Raw genomic sequence first — 20233 nt, forward strand, 5'->3', positions numbered from 1 at the left:
ATGTTCCAAGGTACGGCATCCATCCCTTTCCAAGCAAGTTTCTGCTCTCAAAACTAATGTTTGCCAACTCACAGCCATGTTCGGCCTGGTATTTGGCATCGCCAGCGTGTCCGGCCCCCTCATCGGCGGCGCCCTCACCGAGCGCGCAACATGGCGATGGTGCTTCTACCTCAACCTCCCCGTCGGCGCCGTCGCCTTCGTCTTCATGTTCCTCTTCCTCCGAATGCCCAAAAAGGCCCATCCGCCCGCCACCATCAGCGAGCAGATTCTCCGCCTCGACCCCTTTGGCACATTCTTCTTCATCCCGTCCACCGTGTCCCTCCTGCTTGCGCTGCAGTGGGGCGGCTCGACGTATGCTTGGAGCAACTGGCGCATCATCCTCCTCTTCATCATGTTTGGGCTCTGCGCCATTGGCTTTGCTGCCGTCCAGGTTTTGATGCCCAAGACGGCGTCGCTGCCTCCCAAGGTTATTACGCAGCGGACCATGTTTTTCGGCACCTTCTTCATGCTCTTTACGGCGGGTGGGATGATGCTCTGCGTTTACTACATTCCCCTGTGGTGTAAGTTGATCCTTTCCATTCAATTCTTCCATTTTCTTTTAAATCTTTGATACTGATAAAAACTTTGCAGTTCAAACTACGCATGGCATTAATCCGGTCAAGTCTGGCATCTACACCCTTCCACTCGTCCTCAGCCTCGTCGTGGCATCCATCATGTCCGGCTTCCTCACCCAAAAGTCCGGATACTACACCCCGTCCCTCATCATCGGCCCATGCATCATGGCCGTCGGCGAAGGCCTCTTGTCCACATTCCAGCCCGACACTCCATCCTCTCACTGGATCGGCTATCAGTTCCTCACCGGCTTCGGCCTGGGCTTTGGCTTCCAGACCGTCAACCTGGCCATCCAAACCGTGCTGCCCAAGGAGGAAATCCCCACGGGCGTTGCCATCCTCTTCTTTGCGCAGCAGCTCGGCGGCGCCATCTTCGTTTCCGTCGGCCAGACCATCCTCAGCACCCTGCTCGTCGCTCGTCTCTCAGATATCCCAGGCCTGGACCCCATGATGATTGTGAAGACTGGCGCAACTGAGCTCGCAAAGACGGTTCCTTCGGAATTCCTGTCCGCTGTGATTAATGCGTATAATTATGCCTGCACGAGAATCTTCATTGCCGCAGTGGCATTGACTTGCGCTTCGCTGCTTTGCGCTTTTGGTATCGAGTTTAGAAGCATCAAGAAGGTCAAGGGCCCGGAGACAAAGGCATGAAACGATTGAAAGAAACGGGCGTTTTTGCAGTCGATTAAAGAAGATTTTGTTCATTCAAAGGCGTTTCGGTGGCAAAGGAAATAAAAGTTGAACTCATTACTAGATTTGAACTACCTAGCTAATGTATAATTTTAAATGTTCTCACTCTCTACTCTACATAACTATCGTCTTCTTCTGTAGATATTCATATAATGTTTTTCTTAATAAACCAAACTCATAAACTCATAACATGCTTTCACTTGAACAATTGACTGTTTGAATGCTTTCAACTGTAGTATTATTCTTTTATTATTCTTTGTCTTCATTTTTTCTTTCATTCGTTGGAACTATGCGAAATGAACATCATCATCGCCCTTCACCTACGTCCCCTTCCATCCCGTCAATGCTGTTTTATACACCGTCTTTGAACTCCGTTTGCTGTGCTCGCAACAATGTACAATCCAAAATGAATACTTAAAAGACGAAATATCCAGCATACCCAGATTGTCCATACTTCAAACAGCATCCATATCAATATCAAGGTCCATCCCAACCAATTCTCGTCCACTTCTGTTCTTGTACTTTTCTTCTCCCTCCTAATCCAATACCACCGTCACCATGTGCATCATCGACTCCATCACCCGCTCGTGCTCACACATTGAAAACATCTACGCCATTGAGTGCGGCACCGCAGGAAATCGATGCGCAAAGCAAATCAACCACAGCACATCCGATTCCGCCTGTCGAAAATGCCTGGCACACGTCTCGGCAGAAGAGCGCAGGAATGTAATTGCCGACTTTTACGACAACGTACAGTTCTATCTGACAAATGCTCTCGAGATAACCGACAGGTTTGATCACGACGTATTGGCACCCCAGGTCCAGGATATCGTCAGACTCATGGAGGAAAAGAAGTCTTTTGCTCTGTTGGAGCTGGAGTTGAAGATGGCGTGTGAGGCCCAGAAGAAGAGGGAGTATCATGATGATCCGTCTACATGGTTCTAGGTAAAGTTTGGCGTCGTCTGCATTTATCGCCTGCATTTATCGACTACTTTCATTATCCGCGTTCTTCATCTGCATCATCATCTGCATTTGTCTGCATCATGTTCTGCAGTTTCGACGTCTACATTCATCGACTGCAATTATCATCAGCATCTATCCGCATTTGGTTGTCTGTTTTTATTGGTTGCATTTTGTTGGTTCTATTGCATTGCTAGGAGTTTTGCTTGATACCCAAATACCATTCGTGCTACATTTATAGTTCCACTCACCAGCATCACAATGTGTGATCCGTATTAGCCATGTGCATGTAACTATAGACTACATCTAATATGGACTACGTTTTCAGCCCTATGAGCAAAACGTTTCGACGTAAGACAGTAACTACCCTAAAACTAGCCAACAATACGTCTCTCTCTCTCAGATTTGCAAATAGATCTCGCCGTTTTGCAGAGAGTTTCATTATTCCTTTTCATTTCTACACCGTGCTAATTCATTCGCAAAACAGTAACTTGTCCCAGCGCAGCCTCTTCACATCTTCCGCCATCGTTATAGGCTTAGAAAATTCTACCAAGCCACTACAGTATTTCTCAAGCGGATACACCCAGATAGGGCAAATGCTAGACATTTCAGAGCTTCAGCCACAACATTTGCTGCAAAGAAATCTAAGCGCCGTGTCTTTTTCGGTTTCTCGTGTCTGTAAGCTTTGCGACTACTGGTGTGAGATTACGGATGGCTTACTACGGCCAGATGATGTGAGAGTAAGACGAGATTACCCTTTTCATCTTCAAGGTGGGGTGTAAATCTAGCCATTCGGCAAGGCAGATGGCCGAATCAGTTTTTTTTTTTTTTTTTTTTAATTGAAGCGAATTGTTTAGGAATCCAGCAGTTGTTGTAGTAGGGCTTAGTTCGACCATTGCTTCTCATAACCACAAGAGCTATAGGCGCCATTGCCACGATCTCACGATATACTCACCCATGGATTTGCAAGTGCCGAGACTAAATTCACTGGCTTTTTTGGAATATATTGCTCAAGAATCAAGTGGCAATCCTCTTTTTCGGCGCCGGGGGAGGTAGCAGAGACTTTGAAGGCAACAGCAGACACTAGACAACGAGCATAAAAGAGCCGGAAATAATTGACCGGGAAAGGTAGATTTTAAGAATGTTAAGACGGATATTACCTCCTTGTTACTATTCCCTTCAATAAATGGTACGTGCATATTAAGAGCAGTTTGACCTGCCATTCGGTCATACAGCCGCACCGAGTCTGTTACGCGGGCGTATCGTCAACCCTGATTTGGCGATATTATTCATTGCATGGCTGCCATCAAAGTAACTTCTCATCGTTTACACCTATATTAGCCTTGGTCCGATAGTTTATAGCTAGATAATAGCCAACAACTTCGCCTCATGAGCATCTATGTAGCTTACGAGAGGGCTTGATGCCTTTGATTTTCATCTTGGCGGTTTTCTGTCTCATAAATCATGTGTTCATATAAATCATAAATGGTCTAGTATTATCCTGCCCATCAATCGTTCCGCTTCGTCAACAATGGTGAGTGGCAATTAGTGAGTCGAATATCTCGTCACCGTATCAAACGCGGCTATTTACGAGCATCATGCGAGCTCTTGATTAGATCTATCACAGCTTGTTACACGTCTCTATTAGATTATCGTTTGAATTCGAGGCTCTTTGCACTTCGTATCAATGAGCCTTGTCGGTGTAGCTTCATACATGACATATTCAGTGGAGTAACTGTAGCTCTATAGTATCGTGTAGGATCGCTACGCAAATGTCAAAGCAATTTCAAGGACAGCGTAGTCATGGTTCTCATATTACCAATACTGATTAACTAATTGGCACTGATTCAAAACGACCATGGCCATTATATGGCCACCAAGTGGTTGAAAGAAAATCCCTGCGCTACGTGGATGAATTAAATAAACAGTAGCAAAAATAGTTAATTAGTGGCAACCTGCACGTACACTGAAAATTTCATATCCTACCTGGGACTTGATTGATATAGTGAATGTATACTGATCTCAGCATGATTAACTACAGCCTCTCTTCGATTTCAAAATTGCGGCCATGCATCAAGTGCCATAACAACAGAACAGCCCTCTCGGCGTAAAGAGAAGCTGAAACCTGCCCAAGCCAGATTATCACTAAAGCTAATTACCCATGTCCCAGAGAATTTTATAGCCAAATACTAAATGCAGTTGCCAGCCAGGTGATGGCGATGGCTGGCACTCCTGTCCGTTTGCTGTCCGTTTGCTCTGACCTGGCCTATATATTCAACTTGCTCCAAACTTCCGGTCTAGAAAAACTTTCCTCCTCCCTTCTTCCTTTTCTTCATCAAGCATATAATTTCTCTAGAAAAGGCCATCTACACATCGCAACTCTTGAGTTCCTCTACCAAAATCACACCGGCATAGGAGCTATTCAGCATGGATGCAACACCCGACTCAAAGTTTGGCACAATCACCTCCAGTTTGCCCGTGAAACGAGTTGAACGCAAAGTCGTGAGTTTGCCTCGGCGCCTACTTGATGCGCGCAGCTGTCTTGCGTACGGCAACGGAACCCGGATATGCTCAAGCGACATGACGGAGGACACGCAGCGCGTGCTCTGCGAGGATGTCATAAGTATTGCCTTTTTCAAGGTCGGCGTAGACCCAGATGACTACCCCGCCTGTTTCGAGGCCTGTGTAGACAAGGCAATCAACACCAAGCTCCTGTCCACCACTGCATGGACCAGCTGGAGCGGACACAGAACCCTCAAGGCCAGGATGAAGCTTGCCCAGCAATTCACCGACTCGACGAAGCAGCTTCACTGCCCTCCGGCGCCTCTCATCATGGCAGCCGTGGCGCTCAAGTCGATCCGAAGAGTTGAGGGCACCGGAACCGACGAAACCACGCTGTTGATGGAGCAGTACAAGACTGTGGACATGGCGCCAACTGCAATCCACAACTACGTCGGCAACGAAGAACGCATCATTCGCATCATGTACAAGCTTGTCCTCCCCACGACGGAGCAAAACGAGAACATTGCCGAGTCTCTTCGCGAAGTGAGTCTGGATGTAGACTCGTTCCGATCCAGCAGACACTTTGAGCCCGGCAGGCGGAGCAATGTCGCCGCGGATCACGCCGTCAAAGACAAGGAGACGCTGGCCGTGGAGGTTACCTGCGAAATGACCAGAGACCAAGCCGAATACGAGCTCAAAGACATGCTCGACCTCCTTAGAAGCAAGCAAGACGCCGCCGTGACGGAAGACATGGGCAGACGCATCACGCTGGCTCACATGAAGGTGCTGGCTCCAGCGAACAAGCTCTCCATCGTCAAGTGGGCAAAGGCCGCAAAAGACGGCCGATTGCAGACTGGCTCGACGTCTCGCTCGATGACCTGGACAAGTACACCTGGACAGAGGTTGTCGAGAAGCCCATCTCAACAACATGGTCCAACCACCCGGCACATGCCATCTGGAACGAGACAAGAGACCTAGTCAGCAAAAAGGCCGACCCCAAGCGCATCCTCAAAAGACTCGACATGCTGCGCGAAACACTGGTGCGCGAAGCCCTTACGAAGCAAGCACAAGACAAGAAGCCGCTGCCGGACATTCACACGCATGCAGAGCTGCTGCGCGGCGAAATTGCAGCCATCAAGCAAAATCTCGAGAGCGTTCAGAAACAGAATGGCGGCCTCAAGCGACAGAATGACGAGGTCATTCAGTTGTTGAAGGATGAGAAGAGGCTCAAGCCGACGTGTGTGTTTGAGGATCAGCTGCAAGGTGCTTGTATTTGATGTATTGGGCGTTTCACCTTGGGATTTTCTTTTTTTTTTCTCGACGGGAAGACGGACTGTTGTGTAATGCAAAGGACTGGGAGGCGTACAGAAGAGCAGAACACTCTGTGTTGCGTGGCCTGCTGCATGAAGTCGTCTAGATGCTTGGTATAGGTAGTATAAGCACATGATTGTCGATATTTTACAGCTTTCACGCTGATAATGTTTAGTCTAGTTTAATGCGTAATAAATTGGCCTTTTAATAATAATTCGCTATATTTATCGATATAGTCCAAAACCTCTTATACTAATTGCTTATGTATGTACACGCGCTGTTGTCTATATATAGGTCAACTTGCATCTACCTCACGAGCAGCTTTGAACTGCAATCTAAAACGCAAAATACAACCGTATTAGTATAATATATTCCATATTACAAATTAATCAAGTCTCTGCTCAAAACAGCAACCAAAAACTAATCAAATCCGTCATCTTTCATATTCCTCGTATCCTCAAAAATAGGTAGGTAGTATCCACTACTATTGCCGACAACGTCCAAGCCGTAAGCACTACTTTTTCAAAGACAGTCTAAATTAATATTCTATGATAGGGGTATCCTTTTCTTTGCAAACAATCTGGTGGGCTTTTTCCTGGACAAACTCCAAGGCCCAGGTAGTTAGACGCTTGCAGTCTTAAATGGCCATGAGCATAGCAAGCGCCAGTGCTCCAATCGACACAGACAAAGAGACACTGCCGTTATCCTTACCGTCCTTGTCCGAGCCGCTGCCGCTGCTGCCACCGCTGCTGCCACCCTTGCCGCCACTGCTGCCGTTGCCACTGCTGGTAGAGTTGGATGAGTCGTCGTCGTTGTCGGCGATTTCACCACCAAAGCTTGTCCTGCCGGGCGAGACGCTGCGTGCCAAGGCAGAGGCCCGCTTCTTGAAGTCTGCGAGGGTCTGGTTCTTGCTTGGGTTGATGATTCCAACCATTCCACCCGAGCACTCGTTGCCCTGCGAGGAGTAGAAGGGAGTCGGTTCCGTTCCGTTTACCGTGACGCGGAAGACTTTGTCCTGATACAGAGTTAGTATACAAGCAGGCTGAGATCAAAGACGTCAAACTTGACATACTGCTTCGCCATCGGTGGTGTTGAAGGAGAATCCTGAAAAGAAGCCGGTGCCCAATTGCATGGGCGTGCAAGGGAAGGCGTAGAGACCCGAAACCACACTGTGGTTCTTGGGCTCAAAGTGGAATTCAAGGATATCGCCATGGGATGCCGTGATGGTTGATGGGTCGAAAGTGTTTGACGAAGTTGCTGTGATCTTGATCGTCTCTCCGCTGGCCAGGCATGCCAGAGCGGCAGCCGACAAAAGGCTCTTGACAGAAGGCATTGTGCGTATGCAAGTATTCAATTGCAATTGTAAGGAGAAAAATCGACAACGATGTGTGATTGATGAAGGAAGGAAAATAAACAAGAAGAAAAGAGAAACAAAGAATACTGGTCAAGTAGCAATGCAGCGCCGCTAGCTTACTTCACAAAGGGGAACGGAACACTAGTCCATGGTCAGTGCTGGGATAGGGCCAGTATTTAAATACGAGCTGAAAATCACGAAGGATTCTCGTATTACTACTTGTTTTTTATTTCGGGTTCATACAAGGTGCAGAGGGTGGCATGGCGCAGATCCAGAAGCTGCCCAAGCAACCGCGCGAACGCAGCGAGTAAGCAAGCGACAACAGCTCAAATCAGTCTGCGCCACGACGAAAAGGCCCCAATGCATCCATGCATGATGCGGTCATGCATTTATGCCGCCATACTAGGGATAGCCTTGGTTACACTGGTCTAAAACAGTCCGCCAGGGGCTCACCGAAAGACATGTCAGTCCTTGAGGCCTACGCCGTATAAGTATGGTGGCATGAGGTGATTCATTCACATCATTCGAATCACGCGTGCAACCTCAAGTTAATTTGCCCATAAATCACCAAACAAGGAGCTCAGACAGCCCGCCGAGTTTGTTGGCTCATACAAAGTACAGAGCACCTGAGCCGTGTCTGGGCACTCGGCAGGGGGGGTCCATTTCACCGCGGCCAGATACGGATTCGAGTAATGGAACCACGGCACGTTTCTTGGCACATTTGCCTGTGCCTTGCTCTCCTCGTCTTCACCAGAGTCAGCACAAGTGAGTGAGCCGCGGCATAGCATAGCGCTGGTGAGTAGTAGTTCGTCTGCCGCTGACAGAACGGGCCTTGTGATCAAATCGCATGCTGCCAAATATAGCAGTTTTCTGTGCAAGTCGCCGCAATGATCTGGAGGATCAGATGCTAGACTAGCACAGTAGCTGGCCGCTAGGACCGGTTTCGATCTTTGATGTGGCTGTGCGACTCCTGACCCTCGCAGCCTCGCTGGATGCTTACCTTAGCAAGCTTGGGCCGAGTTTGGGCATTGAGAGACAGCAGATTCGCCGCTCTGCTTGGCCACATCATAATCATACGATGGGCGGAGCGATGGCTGGCCTAGGACAAGGGCAAAAGGGGAAACGGCGACGAAAGAAAGGCCTTATAATCGTTGTAGACTCCGGCGACGTCGAGGCGACAGCCCTATGAGGGTGGTACACGGAGAAATAGCAAGTCTGGCCGCGTATCGGCCGCCTTTGCGCGGTGCCTAGTGGCGGACAGCCGAGGATTCGGGTCCGCTTCGCCTGGCCACCGGCGCCGGCGCTCGCCGACGGGCTCTTGGTCGCCGAACTGGTCGCATCCAGACGTTGTGCAGGGCTTGAGCGATGCACGTCTCCCGTGGTAGCACTCGGTAGCGTGTGGTTTGGAGCATCGGTAGATGCATCGTGCGCAAACGCCCTCTGCTGCCACTCGATCTGGAGCCCGTTAGTGTGGCTCTCGTAGGGCCACTCACGTGGACAGCATGCTCAACTTGGCAAAGATGCCTTTTTAAGCTTTTGGATCCAGATCGGCTGCCGCCTAGAGTCGATTCGCCTCTCTGAGCCCTCCAGATCACATATAATTTTTTGGCTTTTGCGATTTCTTCAGCTCATACGTAATCAGCCTTCAGCCGCTAAAAAAGAGGCGAATGGCGTCGCTTTGATTTCCGTTTTTGGCCAATTGCTCACTCTGGCAGCCCAGTTTGCGGCTCGTCTGTTTGTACTGTCCGTACTGTTTTCTGTATTGGTTGTCAGCCATTTCGCAGCCCAAGCTCAAGACTGCAGACTGCACAAAAAGTGTACTGGGTAAATACCACGAAGAAGACGAAGAGGAACTCTATTCGGGCACATTTGGGCGGCGCAACGTAGTTGAGGCGGCGGCTTAGACGATCATGAGATAGATGGGCGTGCAGACAAGAACGTTTTGTTCTCGGCAGCTGGCTTGAGCAAACACTCAACAGCATCCGTTGGTAGGTAGCAGGTAGCCACCTAGTACAAGTAGCTTCACAACACGGCAGTCTTCCGAGCCAAGAACCGGCGCCAGGTGGGCTGAAAGTCTAGAGCTAGCCTTGTCCCCAGAAAGGCATTTGCGCCATGGCCAATCTTTTTGCAATATTTCGGTACGTTCTTGGTGCGTTAGGTAATACGGCTGTATGATGCGCCTCCGGGCTGGGACCCATGATGCCGTGGCTCGCCAGAGAAATTGCGCTTCGCAAGAATCGCCAGATAACATCTGCATCGTCCATTGAGAAAGAGGAGAAAAACCCGCTGCCGCGTTTCACGACGAGATACCCTGGCGAAGCTAGAGGCGCTCGGAACCACATCCATGGCATGCAGTTGTGGTGGGAGATTGAGCTCAAGGTTGGGTCAGCGTCCCATCGTGGGGAGACGGCCGGGGTGAGCCGAGATGAAGAGTCAATCTACTTGGCACTCGTGAGGATATTATCTTGGGCTGACGAGGCAGACGAAAAGAAATGAAGGGAGGGGAGGGGAGAGCCGCGAGGAGCTGAGTTGAGCTGAACAAGCAGGAAGACGTACCTCGATCGCGTGAGGTTGAGGATGAGGCAAGGTACAGTAGAGAGAGAGGAGACGCACACAGAGGGAGAGAGACGGACGAGCAAAGAAACAACCTTTGCCCCCATCTGCCATTCTCCCAAGCAATACGCAACGGTTGGGTGATGTGATGAGCGACAGCCGGAGGAATGTGAGATGCAGGGCGCAAAACAGTTTCAACTAGCCGGGCCAACACACACCTTTCTCAGCACAATCTTGCGCTACGACCGATGCAAGCCTGAGTGGTGGTGGAAGGGCTGAAAGGCGCATCCCGTATCGAGCATCGCAAGCCTCGTGACCGGAGCAACGAGTTCCAGGCACGTCGAGGCGCTCGGCAGCGGTAGTGGGAGACGGGCAAGGTTTCAATAGGTGAAAACCTACTGTACAGTAGCATGCTAGTAGTACCCAGGTAGCCCGCCGGGAGAGACTCGGCTGGCGGTCGGCGCGCAGGTACCGGGTACACAGACCAGGCGGCAGTCCGTGCTTCGCGCCAGGTGCTGCGACTGAGGCAACGTGGAGTTGAGGGGCCTCCAGCACTGCAGCCAGAGCTAACCGCGCCTGACCCCACCGGCGCTGCGACGTTGGCAGCGTCTGGGAGCAGTGGCAGCGGACGGGCAGCAGTACCGGGTACCTGCCAACAGGCCCTGGGCCAGGTCGCTGCGCGATATGGTCGCATCGAGCCTGCCCTACTGCGGTTTAATATTCGCAGCCGGGGGGGGGGGGGGGTGCTTGCTCGGAAACAGGCAAATCTAACTACTGATGAGTGGCGCTGTCTGGCTCCCCCTCTAATCTGCCAGGCCTCTCGCTGCTCTCTTTTCTCTCATACAACAAACGCCAGTTCATTTTACTGCACCCTGGACCATGCCGCCAAAACCACATGGCAAAACCGCCAAAGCGACCGGGGGGCCAGAGTAGATTTTGGCAATCTGCACTGTCTGTCGGAACGCGCCCCGGCTGGCGCATGTACTTGGCATGAGGCCAGGCGGGTGCAGGCACGGATGCTGATACAGCGCAAACCTCCAAGGCCCGACCGCGAATCGAAGCCGCTGCGCACCTCGGAGGGCTCCGTAGAGGTGGCCCAGACGTGCATGCAAGCGCGCGGGCACCAGCGAACGCAAAAGCCAAAAATGCTCCCCTCTTACGGCACGGCCTCTCCCTCACTCGAGCACGAGAGGGAAAAAAAAAAAGATGGCGTCGCTAGGGCTAAGCAGCCTCTTGCCCCGCCATAACGGCGCTGGCGCACCACTTGTCAGTCCCAGCGTCCCGGTAGTGTGGCTCCAGCGGAAAAAGCAAGGGATTCTGTCTCATGATCGACCTCTGCTGCGCTGCGGCGCACGCTCCGTCATGCTGTCACACGCGAGAGCGTCCAAGATGTCCGCGTATGTACGGAGCTCTGCTGCCCATCCTGTACTGTGCGCCTTCGAGGCGGCCCTGTCAATCTGTCCGAACGAACCGCAGCAACAGCTTCCGTCCGCCCCCCAGCGCGCGTTCTTCTCCGCAGAGCTACAAGCTCTTGGATGCTGATATTACGCCGTATTTCGCATGCCCACGCATGCCTCTTGCGAGCAGGGGATGCTGGCCACGGCCACAGCAGCGTTGCCGGGCACATGCGACTTGGCAAGAATGCCAATCTGCTCTAGAGCTTCTGACTGGCGGCGTTGCACGCACACACATGCTGTATAAAGACGCATTTTCACATATTAAATCCTGGGCTCGAGAGACCCGCCCAAAGCGCCCACTATCGGGCACTGGGCTCGACCAGCCCGGGTGATGTTGCCAGCGCCTAGGCGGCGTTTCCTCTCTCTTGCTGGTGCTCACGTCTTGCTGTGCCTGTAGCCCTATCGTGGCTGAATACTAATACACATCTCCCTTGCCATCTACGCGTGGCTCGAGAGGCGTGGCTGCAACACTCAGCGACCTGGCGGCGATATAACTACTCGCCGAGGTGGCTTGCACACGCTTCGCAGGCTTGGGCGGCATCGTCGACCCGTGAGTGGCGCATCTCGCCCCAGCTCCCAAACCCATCCATGGATAACGAATAAACGTGGGCGGGCTAACTTAGCACGAAATCTTTGTGGAGGCTGGACCTCATTGCTTGCTTGCTATCTGGGGCCGTCTGGCGCCCACACATGCTGCTCTCTTCCCTAGCCTTAGCGCGCTTCCCTTGGTGTCCAACATGGCATCCATACGTTATTAGACCTAAACCTAGGGTAGGGAACAGAGAGCAGTTGTGGTATTGCAGACTTGCCAAGTACATCTACCGATCTCCCGCCTAATATAAGCTGCCTGGGTCCCTAAATTACCTTCTCATCCCTATATTGAGCTAGGGACTCTCGTGTGCGTGTGCGCCTGGGTCATGTCGTGTTTCCTTCTCTCATCCCCGCTTATTGCTGGATAGCTCTTCTTCTTCACCTTGAAGGAGGGTGAGGAAAGAGACATTGAGAGAGAGAGAGAGAGAGACTCGGAGAGAGAGAGAGCTGGTGTGAGAGAAAAAAGAGAGAGAAGCAATCGCCCTCTGCTCGTCTTTCCTCCCCCCCGGCCGCCAACTCTTGTCAGCTCCCTCGCGTCGTTGGGAGATACGAAACATCTTCGATCCATTTCCTCTTGGACGACTTAGAAGAAGGGACCCGTTTCTTGCGTCTCTTTTCTCTCGTCGCTGTCTAGGGCCGCGACTCTCTAGTGGATCTTGCTGACCTCTTTCTAATACCGTTTTCCCTATCACCTTTTTGCTCCTCTTTCAGGCCCGTCCTCTATTAACCTTGTATATTACCCAAAACCCCCCCATACGGTCATGACTGTTGTGGCTGCTTTTGGCATATGGAAATCACCGTCTTGCTTGGCGAGACAGCTTCTTCAGACCATCCAGCATCGATTCCTTTGCTATATGCCACTGAAAAAAAAAGCCCGCTGTCAGCACTGCATATCACTTGCGCCAGCCGCCGCGCTCCATCTCCCCTTGCGCCCTGCGCCTTCAGCAACCTCCTTCCGGAGTCGAGCGATAGGTCGCTATTTATGCGGCCAAATCACATCGGGCCCTAAATGTCAACTCCTGCAGTAAGTGGTTCCTTCCCGTGTATCATCTTTACCCCATTCCCCCCTCCCGCAGTTGGAGAACAGTGTCCGACTTACGCCTTCTCCTCTTTCCTCTCCGGCAGCAAAAAGCCAACCTCGCTCGCATCCGAGACAACCAGAGACGATCTCGTGCTCGGAGGAGGGAGTACATCGCCGAACTTGAGCAACGACTTAGAAACTTTGAGCTCGAGGGGGTTTCTGCCAGTTCCGAGGTCCAACTTGCAGCCAGGCGTGTGGCCGAAGAGAACAGACAGCTCCGAGAGCTTCTTCACAAGCACGGCTTCCAAGACGAATACATTTCTCAGTTTCTTTCGCAGCAGACTGGATCGGCGGACCCCAGTTCAGGACACCGCTTCAGCGCTGGCGATCATGTTCAGGCGCTTCAACAGGTCATTACTCCTCGAAGGCCCGTATCCTTGGACTCTGGAGTTGCCTTTCCACTGCCTAGCCAAGTAACTAGAGAAATGCCGACGCCGAGTCTATCGACGCCCAGCGCAGCGTCCTGGGATCCTCAGCAGGTGGCAATGTCGTCCTTTGGGCATCCCCAGGTAGTGCCGCCTGCATCGCATCCTTACGCCTCGCCAGCATTCACAGAGGGGCCCGCGACATCTCTAAGACAGTCTTCCTTCCAAGCTCTAAATCCTCAAAGTTCGCTGCTGGACGACGTCTCTCAACACGGCGGAACGGCTCCAGCAGGCGGAGACAACACTGCAGGCATGAGCTACCTTTCCATAAATCCCTATCACAATCCTACAGGCCGCGACTTTCCCCCTCAGCCTCCTCCACCGCCGCCTCCCCCGGGATCCGGCTATTATTGACGTGATAAAACAAAAAAATAATATGAGCTACGCACGAACGATCCACCAAAGATCTGACGGTCAAGTTTACGAGATGATTTAATAGTCTTCCGACGACTGCAAAAAAAAATTTGCATATTCGATCGGCGGAGAGATTTCTATTGGAATGGGTACTCACATGAGACACCTTGTAATGAGGTTGCCGGATGTGTCGGGCGCGCAGCTTATTTCTCCCCGGTCACAATACGCGCCATATCGCGTAATCGCACGAGACAATCCCAGGCCAACAACCGGGGAACTCTAAGCGACTAATGCGAGATACACTGCCTCCTCGGCAAGTGCAACATCATTACAGCGTTGACAATTTTGTATCAACGGCACGTACAACGCCTTACGGGACGAAAAACTACAATCTCCAAATGAAATCTCAACGCAGAACGACGACCGATTCATGGATCCCTACAAGACGCTACATGCCCTTTACGATCTTGCCTGGCATCAAGGCTAATAGATAAATGTTTGGCTCGCAATTCCACAGCCGGATTGATAAATACAATGGAACCACCTCGTTTCTTACACTTTTCCCCCACTCATTTTTTGGTAGAGGGAAAACCGGAAACGTATTACCGAGTCGGAAGCAAAGCCGTGACAGTTGTTTGGTATCGGTAGCTGCTGAGCGGACCGGACGATGGATGAAGAGAGATACTGGATTGAAATTTTACTCGTTTGTTTGTAGCTAGACGGATAAGTTTTGTATCTGCGCAATGTGTACCTCTGGATAGGACACGAGAGTTGATATACCCAGGGCGACTGAGTTGGTACGAGAGAAGATGGATGGAATTTGCTCCTGGCGCGAAGCTACCGTTTGACAGCTTAGCGTGCCCGTATTGATGACGGTGAAAATAGATTAGCTGACTAAAACGCTATTTGAAGATTAGTAACTTTGATGATTACATGGTGGAGAAGATGGGAAGGGAGCCATCTCTACCTGGGAGTAAGAGTATGCTGACAGTGATCCTGTTGGCTGGCGTTTAGGCTCTATTTAGAGTTTCTGCCAAGTAGAGTGTACTCGGTCCTATTGGATCCTGCTACTATACCCTGGGGAAGATGGGGACAGAAAACCATACCACCCTTGTTTGGCAGCTTGAGATGGTGATGTTTGTGGTTTGCAGCACTTCGCGTCACGTATTTGATTTTGCTGTTGGTAGCGGGTTGCTTGTGCCAAAGCAACCTATAAGACGAGCCTCTCAAGGCGAAGCTCAATAACAAAATTTCAATGCTAGAAGCCTGATAATCTTTCAAACAATCCTTCTATTTGACAGCCAGTTACTCGATTCTTGGAAATGCTCCAAGATAACTATTTGCTATCGAATTGTATCCCACTTATACGAGCAGTGAATCCTCAGTGATTAAACCGCCTTGACCAGCCTGTGGCGCTCGAGAAGAATAAAATAAAAAAGTAAAATAAAGATGAAGGGATATTCCAACTTAAAATAGGGCCGCAAGCTTTGACTCAAAGCCAAAAGAAACCACTTCTTCTTCATCATAACAGGTGCCCAGCAATATAAATGCAAAGCGCCCCCTTTCTCTCCAGATTGCTTCAGTTACACCAGCAACGTCACCACGCACCGGAATCAGCGCCTAAACCGCGGCTAATTACCCCATTTCGTCTGTTGTCGAAAAAAAAAAAAATCAGCCCATATGCTGTCCAACCCAAACCGCCGGCCGCTCTCCGAAATCTGCTCGGTAGTTCGGAATTGACCCGCACATGGCCGTCATGCCGTCTGAGCCGCACCGCAACTAAAACTTACTACATCATCAAACATTTTGTTCGGGAACTTGAGCTTATATACTGATATTTACTCCCACGAAGCGCGGACGGGCCTTTCTCTTATTCTCATTCTCTTTTTTCTCAAGGATCAGCCCTGTGATTAAAAAAATAAATCCAGCGCCGCGAATATAACAAGATGCGAGGCGGTGCTGTGGCTAGTAGGCCGTTGAGCCGATTAAGATCCTCGGCTTCTTGTGCCAGAAGCCGGCAGTTTTCCAGGTCGTTTCGGGTGCAGTCGGCTCAGCGGATGGCTGTGCGAGCAGCAGGATTGAATGGCGGATTGAGAGCGACACGGACGACGACGATATGGCGACCGCTGCCGTCGGCGACGAGGGCGTTGGCGACCGTTTCGGACCGTGCGATAGGCGGCTTGGGGCCGTTGGAGGAGTATGACCGACGGGTGGATGCTGGTATCTTGCGCAACGACGAGCATCAAAGAGGTGAGTGCAATGTGAAGACAAGTATGTGGTGACAGCGGTTGACTGACTGACGCACGCATAGGCATCATCGAGAACTTGCAGCACCTTCACAATGAGCTCCGCAACTATCACGCGCCGCCTGTCGTCCATCCGAGCCCCGATCTCCTCAAACCGGCCAAGAAATCCGTCTTCTCATCGCTCTTTGGTAACGGAAGCGGCGCAAAGGCAACGATCAAGGACATTCCCGAGAATCTACCCCGAGGACTGTACCTGTTTGGCGATGTGGGCAGCGGCAAGACAATGCTCATGGACCTCTTTTACGACACCCTCCCGCCCTCGGTGAAGACCAAGACGAGGATACACTTTCACAACTTCATGCAGGACGTGCACAAGAGGCTGCACAAGATGAAGATTCAGCATGGAAGCCATGTCGATGCCGTGCCGTTTGTTGCGGCGGATATTGCAGAGCAGGGCAATGTGCTTTGTTTTGACGAGTTTCAGTGTACGGACGTGGCGGACGCCATGATTCTGCGGAGGTAAGTGTTGCTTTTCAGCCACCAGTGATTACAAACTTGCAACATCAAAGGCTAACTGGGCAATAAGGCTGCTAGAATGCCTCATGTCTCATGGCGTGGTCCTGGTGACAACGTCGAACCGTCACCCAGACGACCTATATAAAAACGGAATCCAGCGAGAGTCCTTCATCCCAGCAATCAAGCTCCTCAAGAACCGCCTCCACGTCATCAACCTCGACTCACCCACAGACTATCGCAAGATTCCTCGGCCGCCCTCGGACGTCTACCACACCGCACTAGACCAGCACGCAGAGTCGCACGCCGAGAAATGGTTCCGCTTCCTGGGCGACTCGGAGAACTTTGCGCCGCGATCCGAGACGCAAAAGGTCTGGGGGCGAGACATTTTCGTGCCGCGCGTCAGCGGGCGGTGCGCGTGGTTCACGTTTGACGAGCTCATCAAGAAGCCCAAGTCGGCGGCCGACTACCTCGAGCTGGTGCGCAAATATGACGCCTTCATCGTGACGGAGGTGCCTGGCATGACGATTCGCGAAAGAGATCTCGCCCGTCGCTTCATCACCTTTATCGATGCCGTGTACGAGGGCAATGCCAAGCTTGTCCTCACGACGGAGAAGCCTCTTGGAGAACTCTTTGTCTCGCGCGACGAGGTTGCGGAGACGCTGCTCCAGGCGAACCCGTCTGCGGCAAAGCCCTCCAAGGACGCTACGCAGAGCGTGATGGAGAATTTGTCAGAGAATGTCAACAAGCTGAAAAACTCGAATCTCTTTGCTGGTGAGGAGGAGGCTTTTGCGTTTGCCAGAGCGCTGAGTCGTCTGAGTCACATGGAGAGCAAAGAGTGGGTTGAGAGAGGGCTTGGGTTGGAGAACAAGGGCGGCAAAGAGGATAAAGATAGCTGGACGAAGACGAGGAGTCGACAGATGGAAGACTCTATGTGATTTTTGTGACCAATGGAGCGAGGAAGCAACAAGAAAAAAAAAAAAAGAAATGGTTTACGAATATGAGAGATGGTGCTTGTATTATTTGCGGCTCTGTTTTTCTCCAATACCCAGAGCGTTTTCTTTTGTCTAGATGTCTTTTTTTTTTTTTTTTGAACTAGATATATGGGATGGGAGAACGTGACTTCGTTCAGGGCGTGTTTTTTATACATGTATGTACATTATACGCACCAAGATATCTATAGATGGACTAGAAAGTGATAGCGATCAGAAAGAGAGAGAAAAGGATATGACAATTTACGACATTTCAAAGCGTGCCTATATCACAATTACTGTGGTGATGGTTTAAGCCATTTGCGAGTATAACAACGAAGCCCCCTTTCGGGACCTATCTGCCACCATTTTTGAGGAATAAAGACCCTCCTTTTCTCTACTACTTGTATGGAGTAGCTGAGGTGGTTGATAAATGGTCCGAGGCTGGGCATGAGGCAAGCTCCCCACTTGTGTTATGGCGTTTTTGACGGACTCAAATCTTTTTTTTTTTTTTCTTTTCTTTATGGTAATTTTAACGGGCTTTTACCACAACGAATTATTATTACATCAAGTGGATGGATGTCCTATTCGTGGGCAAGACGAGGCCACCGCGCCATGACTGAGTTAGATACGGGTACATGTGGGCGAGGAGCACAACAGCTGATTCTCCATGCTCCGAGACACAGCTAAACGTTTACAAATTTCCCTTGCTCTCGGGGTCTTTGATCCTTAACCGGAGATGGCACAAGGAACTGTCTTGTTTCTTCACAGAAATTGAAATGAAGAAGACCGTCACAGCTGATGGGAACCCTGCTAGCACCTTGTCGCACAAACAACAGACCAACTGGCGTAAGCTTTCGGGGGCCTCCGCGATTTGAGCACGGTGGACTTTGGGACGACTTGGGATTCTTGGGATTGCACGGTCCATCTATGGTCGTTCGATCTGCCCCGCTGGACAAGAGTGCAGAAACAAAACCCTTGATGACCGAGATTGATGGGAGGTTCATGGATGCTGTCATTGCTACAGTACAGTACACAGAAAGGAGCATCTTATCGGTTGTAGCACTAGATTTCTAGCCGCTGCAGAAAAGAGGAAAAAAGCCCACTTTGGGCATCGCGTGGAATTCAGCCCAACCTTCCAAAAGCTTCTTCTCTCATCACGGAGATTTTCCTCTTTTTTTGAGAAGACGGCCCGGAAGGAGCCTTTTTTTCTTAATGTTTTATTTTTAAAAACTGGCTGTGAATGCGACGCTGCTTGTTAGCCAGGGTCAGCGAGGGGCCCTGCACAATGACGCTGAGAAAAAGAGGTGGATTACAAGTATCACCAGTTTGCATTGCCAAGACCCAAGGGGGTTGTTTCATGACCCCTGGCTAGCCCTTTTGCCGGGATTGCGATGGATAGCGCGTCTATATACTTGTACAAGAAGCGGTCATGGTTGCGATTGAAGCCAGTCTTGTTGGCGCAAATGAAGTCACTGTAGGGATGACTCGAAATAAAACAAAAGTTTTACAATGTCTCGGGGGAGTCGGACCAAAGCTGGGTTGAGCCGTGTGCGTGTTTGGGGGCCGTATATTTTACCTGTTCTTGCCGGATAAAGGCGGCGACGGGGATTTCCAGACTTCGTATTGGTGTGGCATCATCGGCTTAGTGCGTGTCTTTGTGTATACGGCTATATTGGTTGGAGTCACTAGCTGTCAGGCGGATCCGAGGATGATGGGAGCTCTGCGACTCTGTACGACAACGTGTTGCTACAGTGTATTAAAAGAACATGCCCGTTGTTCGGTGCTGATTGTATGGTATGCTCAGTCAACTGGTATACGCGATTGGTCGTATGGAAATGTGATACAGTAAGCGCTGACGACGCTGGCCATTCCGCGATTCCACGATGCTGATCCGATGGTCCCGTGGTGGATGTGGGCGCGATGTTGCAAGGAAATTAGCCAGGGACGACAAGCCGTCGTATCGATAGTAGCTGGTAGCGCCTTATCCCTAAAAGGAAACAAGAGCCACCTTGCTCTGAACAGCAATTGGCCTTTTAGCTTGCTGCCCTTGTTTTGATTTCACTCGCAGCTACAGTACAAGTGCAGTACAGCAGGTACTTTATCTGACAAGGGTCCATCCAAAAGGTGACGAAGCTAAAAAAGAGCTCGCAGCAGCGCCTCGCACGGGCCAATGACCGCATCCTCTTGTGGCCGTCGCTGGAGACGGTTCCTGGATTAGCGTAGCGCTTCCCTCCCGCCAGGCCCCAGCAGCCAATTGCAGCGCCGCTGTCCCTGACGCCGTGGACTGCAGCCCCTCTCTGTTCCTGGCTGCGGATCCCTGGAGCAGCCTTTTTGGTGCTTTCTACTTGTAGTCGGTTGGACTCGCTGGACTGGACTGGACTGGGGTCTGGCGCTGGTGGCTTGTTTGGTCAACAGCGGCGCTGATCCTCATATTACGGGCAGCACTTTTGGGTGCGGTTTGGTGCAGTTTGCGTGCTTGCGGCAGGGGATTGGGCTGCACAAGCGCCAATTGCGCTGCTTGGGCTGCGGGCTCGGCCAGTGGGAGCTCGAGCTCTGGTTCTCGCAGCCAGTAGCCGGCCTGGCTAGCAGTGGCGATGCATCAGCTTGGGAA

The 20233-nt window shown here is 51.1% G+C and overlaps 9 protein-coding genes across 9 annotated transcripts; 6 read left to right on the plus strand and 3 right to left on the minus strand.

The window, feature by feature from the left end:
• On the plus strand, nucleotides 1-1262 carry TrAtP1_001314 (uncharacterized protein; the record flags this gene model as incomplete). The annotated part of the gene is made up of 3 exons (XM_014086143.2): nucleotides 1-10; nucleotides 75-560; nucleotides 631-1262. The coding sequence occupies 3 exons, from the start codon at nucleotides 1-3 to the stop codon at nucleotides 1260-1262; spliced, it is 1128 nt and encodes a 375-aa protein (XP_013941618.2).
• A 597-nt stretch (nucleotides 1263-1859) lies between these two features.
• On the plus strand, nucleotides 1860-2246 carry TrAtP1_001315 (uncharacterized protein; the record flags this gene model as incomplete). The annotated part of the gene is made up of 1 exon (XM_066110939.1): nucleotides 1860-2246. One exon carries the CDS (start codon nucleotides 1860-1862, stop codon nucleotides 2244-2246), a length of 387 nt encoding a protein of 128 aa, XP_065967012.1.
• A 2442-nt stretch (nucleotides 2247-4688) lies between these two features.
• On the plus strand, nucleotides 4689-5741 carry TrAtP1_001316 (uncharacterized protein; the record flags this gene model as incomplete). The annotated part of the gene is made up of 1 exon (XM_066110940.1): nucleotides 4689-5741. One exon carries the CDS (start codon nucleotides 4689-4691, stop codon nucleotides 5739-5741), a length of 1053 nt encoding a protein of 350 aa, XP_065967013.1.
• A 44-nt stretch (nucleotides 5742-5785) lies between these two features.
• Nucleotides 5786-6040, plus strand: TrAtP1_001317 (uncharacterized protein; the record flags this gene model as incomplete). The annotated part of the gene is made up of 1 exon (XM_066110941.1): nucleotides 5786-6040. One exon carries the CDS (start codon nucleotides 5786-5788, stop codon nucleotides 6038-6040), a length of 255 nt encoding a protein of 84 aa, XP_065967014.1.
• Nucleotides 6041-6273: 233 nt separating this feature from the next.
• Nucleotides 6274-7571, minus strand: TrAtP1_001318 (uncharacterized protein). Its single transcript, XM_014086142.2, has 2 exons — nucleotides 7147-7571; nucleotides 6274-7089 (listed from the first exon to the last, which is right to left on the minus strand). Exons 1-2 carry the CDS (start codon nucleotides 7405-7407, stop codon nucleotides 6712-6714), a joined length of 639 nt encoding a protein of 212 aa, XP_013941617.1. The 5' UTR covers nucleotides 7408-7571; the 3' UTR covers nucleotides 6274-6711.
• Nucleotides 7572-8335: 764 nt separating this feature from the next.
• TrAtP1_001319 (uncharacterized protein) lies at nucleotides 8336-9297 on the minus strand (the record flags this gene model as incomplete). Its single annotated transcript, XM_066110942.1, has 5 exons — nucleotides 8336-8359; nucleotides 8429-8527; nucleotides 8608-8883; nucleotides 9136-9185; nucleotides 9261-9297. The coding sequence occupies 5 exons, from the start codon at nucleotides 9295-9297 to the stop codon at nucleotides 8336-8338; spliced, it is 486 nt and encodes a 161-aa protein (XP_065967015.1).
• Nucleotides 9298-9509: 212 nt separating this feature from the next.
• On the minus strand, nucleotides 9510-10095 carry TrAtP1_001320 (uncharacterized protein; the record flags this gene model as incomplete). Its single annotated transcript, XM_066110943.1, has 2 exons — nucleotides 9510-9866; nucleotides 9985-10095. 2 exons carry the CDS (start codon nucleotides 10093-10095, stop codon nucleotides 9510-9512), a joined length of 468 nt encoding a protein of 155 aa, XP_065967016.1.
• A 2943-nt stretch (nucleotides 10096-13038) lies between these two features.
• TrAtP1_001321 (uncharacterized protein) lies at nucleotides 13039-13889 on the plus strand (the record flags this gene model as incomplete). Its single annotated transcript, XM_014086141.1, has 2 exons — nucleotides 13039-13053; nucleotides 13155-13889. 2 exons carry the CDS (start codon nucleotides 13039-13041, stop codon nucleotides 13887-13889), a joined length of 750 nt encoding a protein of 249 aa, XP_013941616.1.
• Nucleotides 13890-15660: 1771 nt separating this feature from the next.
• Nucleotides 15661-18046, plus strand: TrAtP1_001322 (uncharacterized protein). Its single transcript, XM_014086140.2, has 3 exons — nucleotides 15661-16139; nucleotides 16201-16654; nucleotides 16722-18046. Exons 1-3 carry the CDS (start codon nucleotides 15836-15838, stop codon nucleotides 17584-17586), a joined length of 1623 nt encoding a protein of 540 aa, XP_013941615.2. The 5' UTR covers nucleotides 15661-15835; the 3' UTR covers nucleotides 17587-18046.
• The last annotated feature ends 2187 nt before the right edge of the window (nucleotides 18047-20233 follow it).

The sequence above is a fragment of the Trichoderma atroviride genome, chromosome 1 (genome assembly GCF_020647795.1).
Source record: "Trichoderma atroviride chromosome 1, complete sequence".
In the NCBI taxonomy this organism is placed as follows: domain Eukaryota; kingdom Fungi; phylum Ascomycota; class Sordariomycetes; order Hypocreales; family Hypocreaceae; genus Trichoderma; species Trichoderma atroviride.

Coding starts and splice junctions, on each gene's coding strand:
- TrAtP1_001318 (XM_014086142.2), bottom strand. CDS start 7,407: ATGCCTTCTGTCAAGAGCCTTTTGTCGGCTGCCGCTCTGGCATGCCTG. Junction 7,090..7,146: donor ACACCACCGATGGCGAAGCA/GTATGTCAAGTT, acceptor ACTCTGTATCAG/GACAAAGTCTTCCGCGTCAC.
- TrAtP1_001322 (XM_014086140.2), top strand. CDS start 15,836: ATGCGAGGCGGTGCTGTGGCTAGTAGGCCGTTGAGCCGATTAAGATCC. Junction 16,140..16,200: donor CAACGACGAGCATCAAAGAG/GTGAGTGCAATG, acceptor ACGCACGCATAG/GCATCATCGAGAACTTGCAG. Junction 16,655..16,721: donor GACGCCATGATTCTGCGGAG/GTAAGTGTTGCT, acceptor CTGGGCAATAAG/GCTGCTAGAATGCCTCATGT.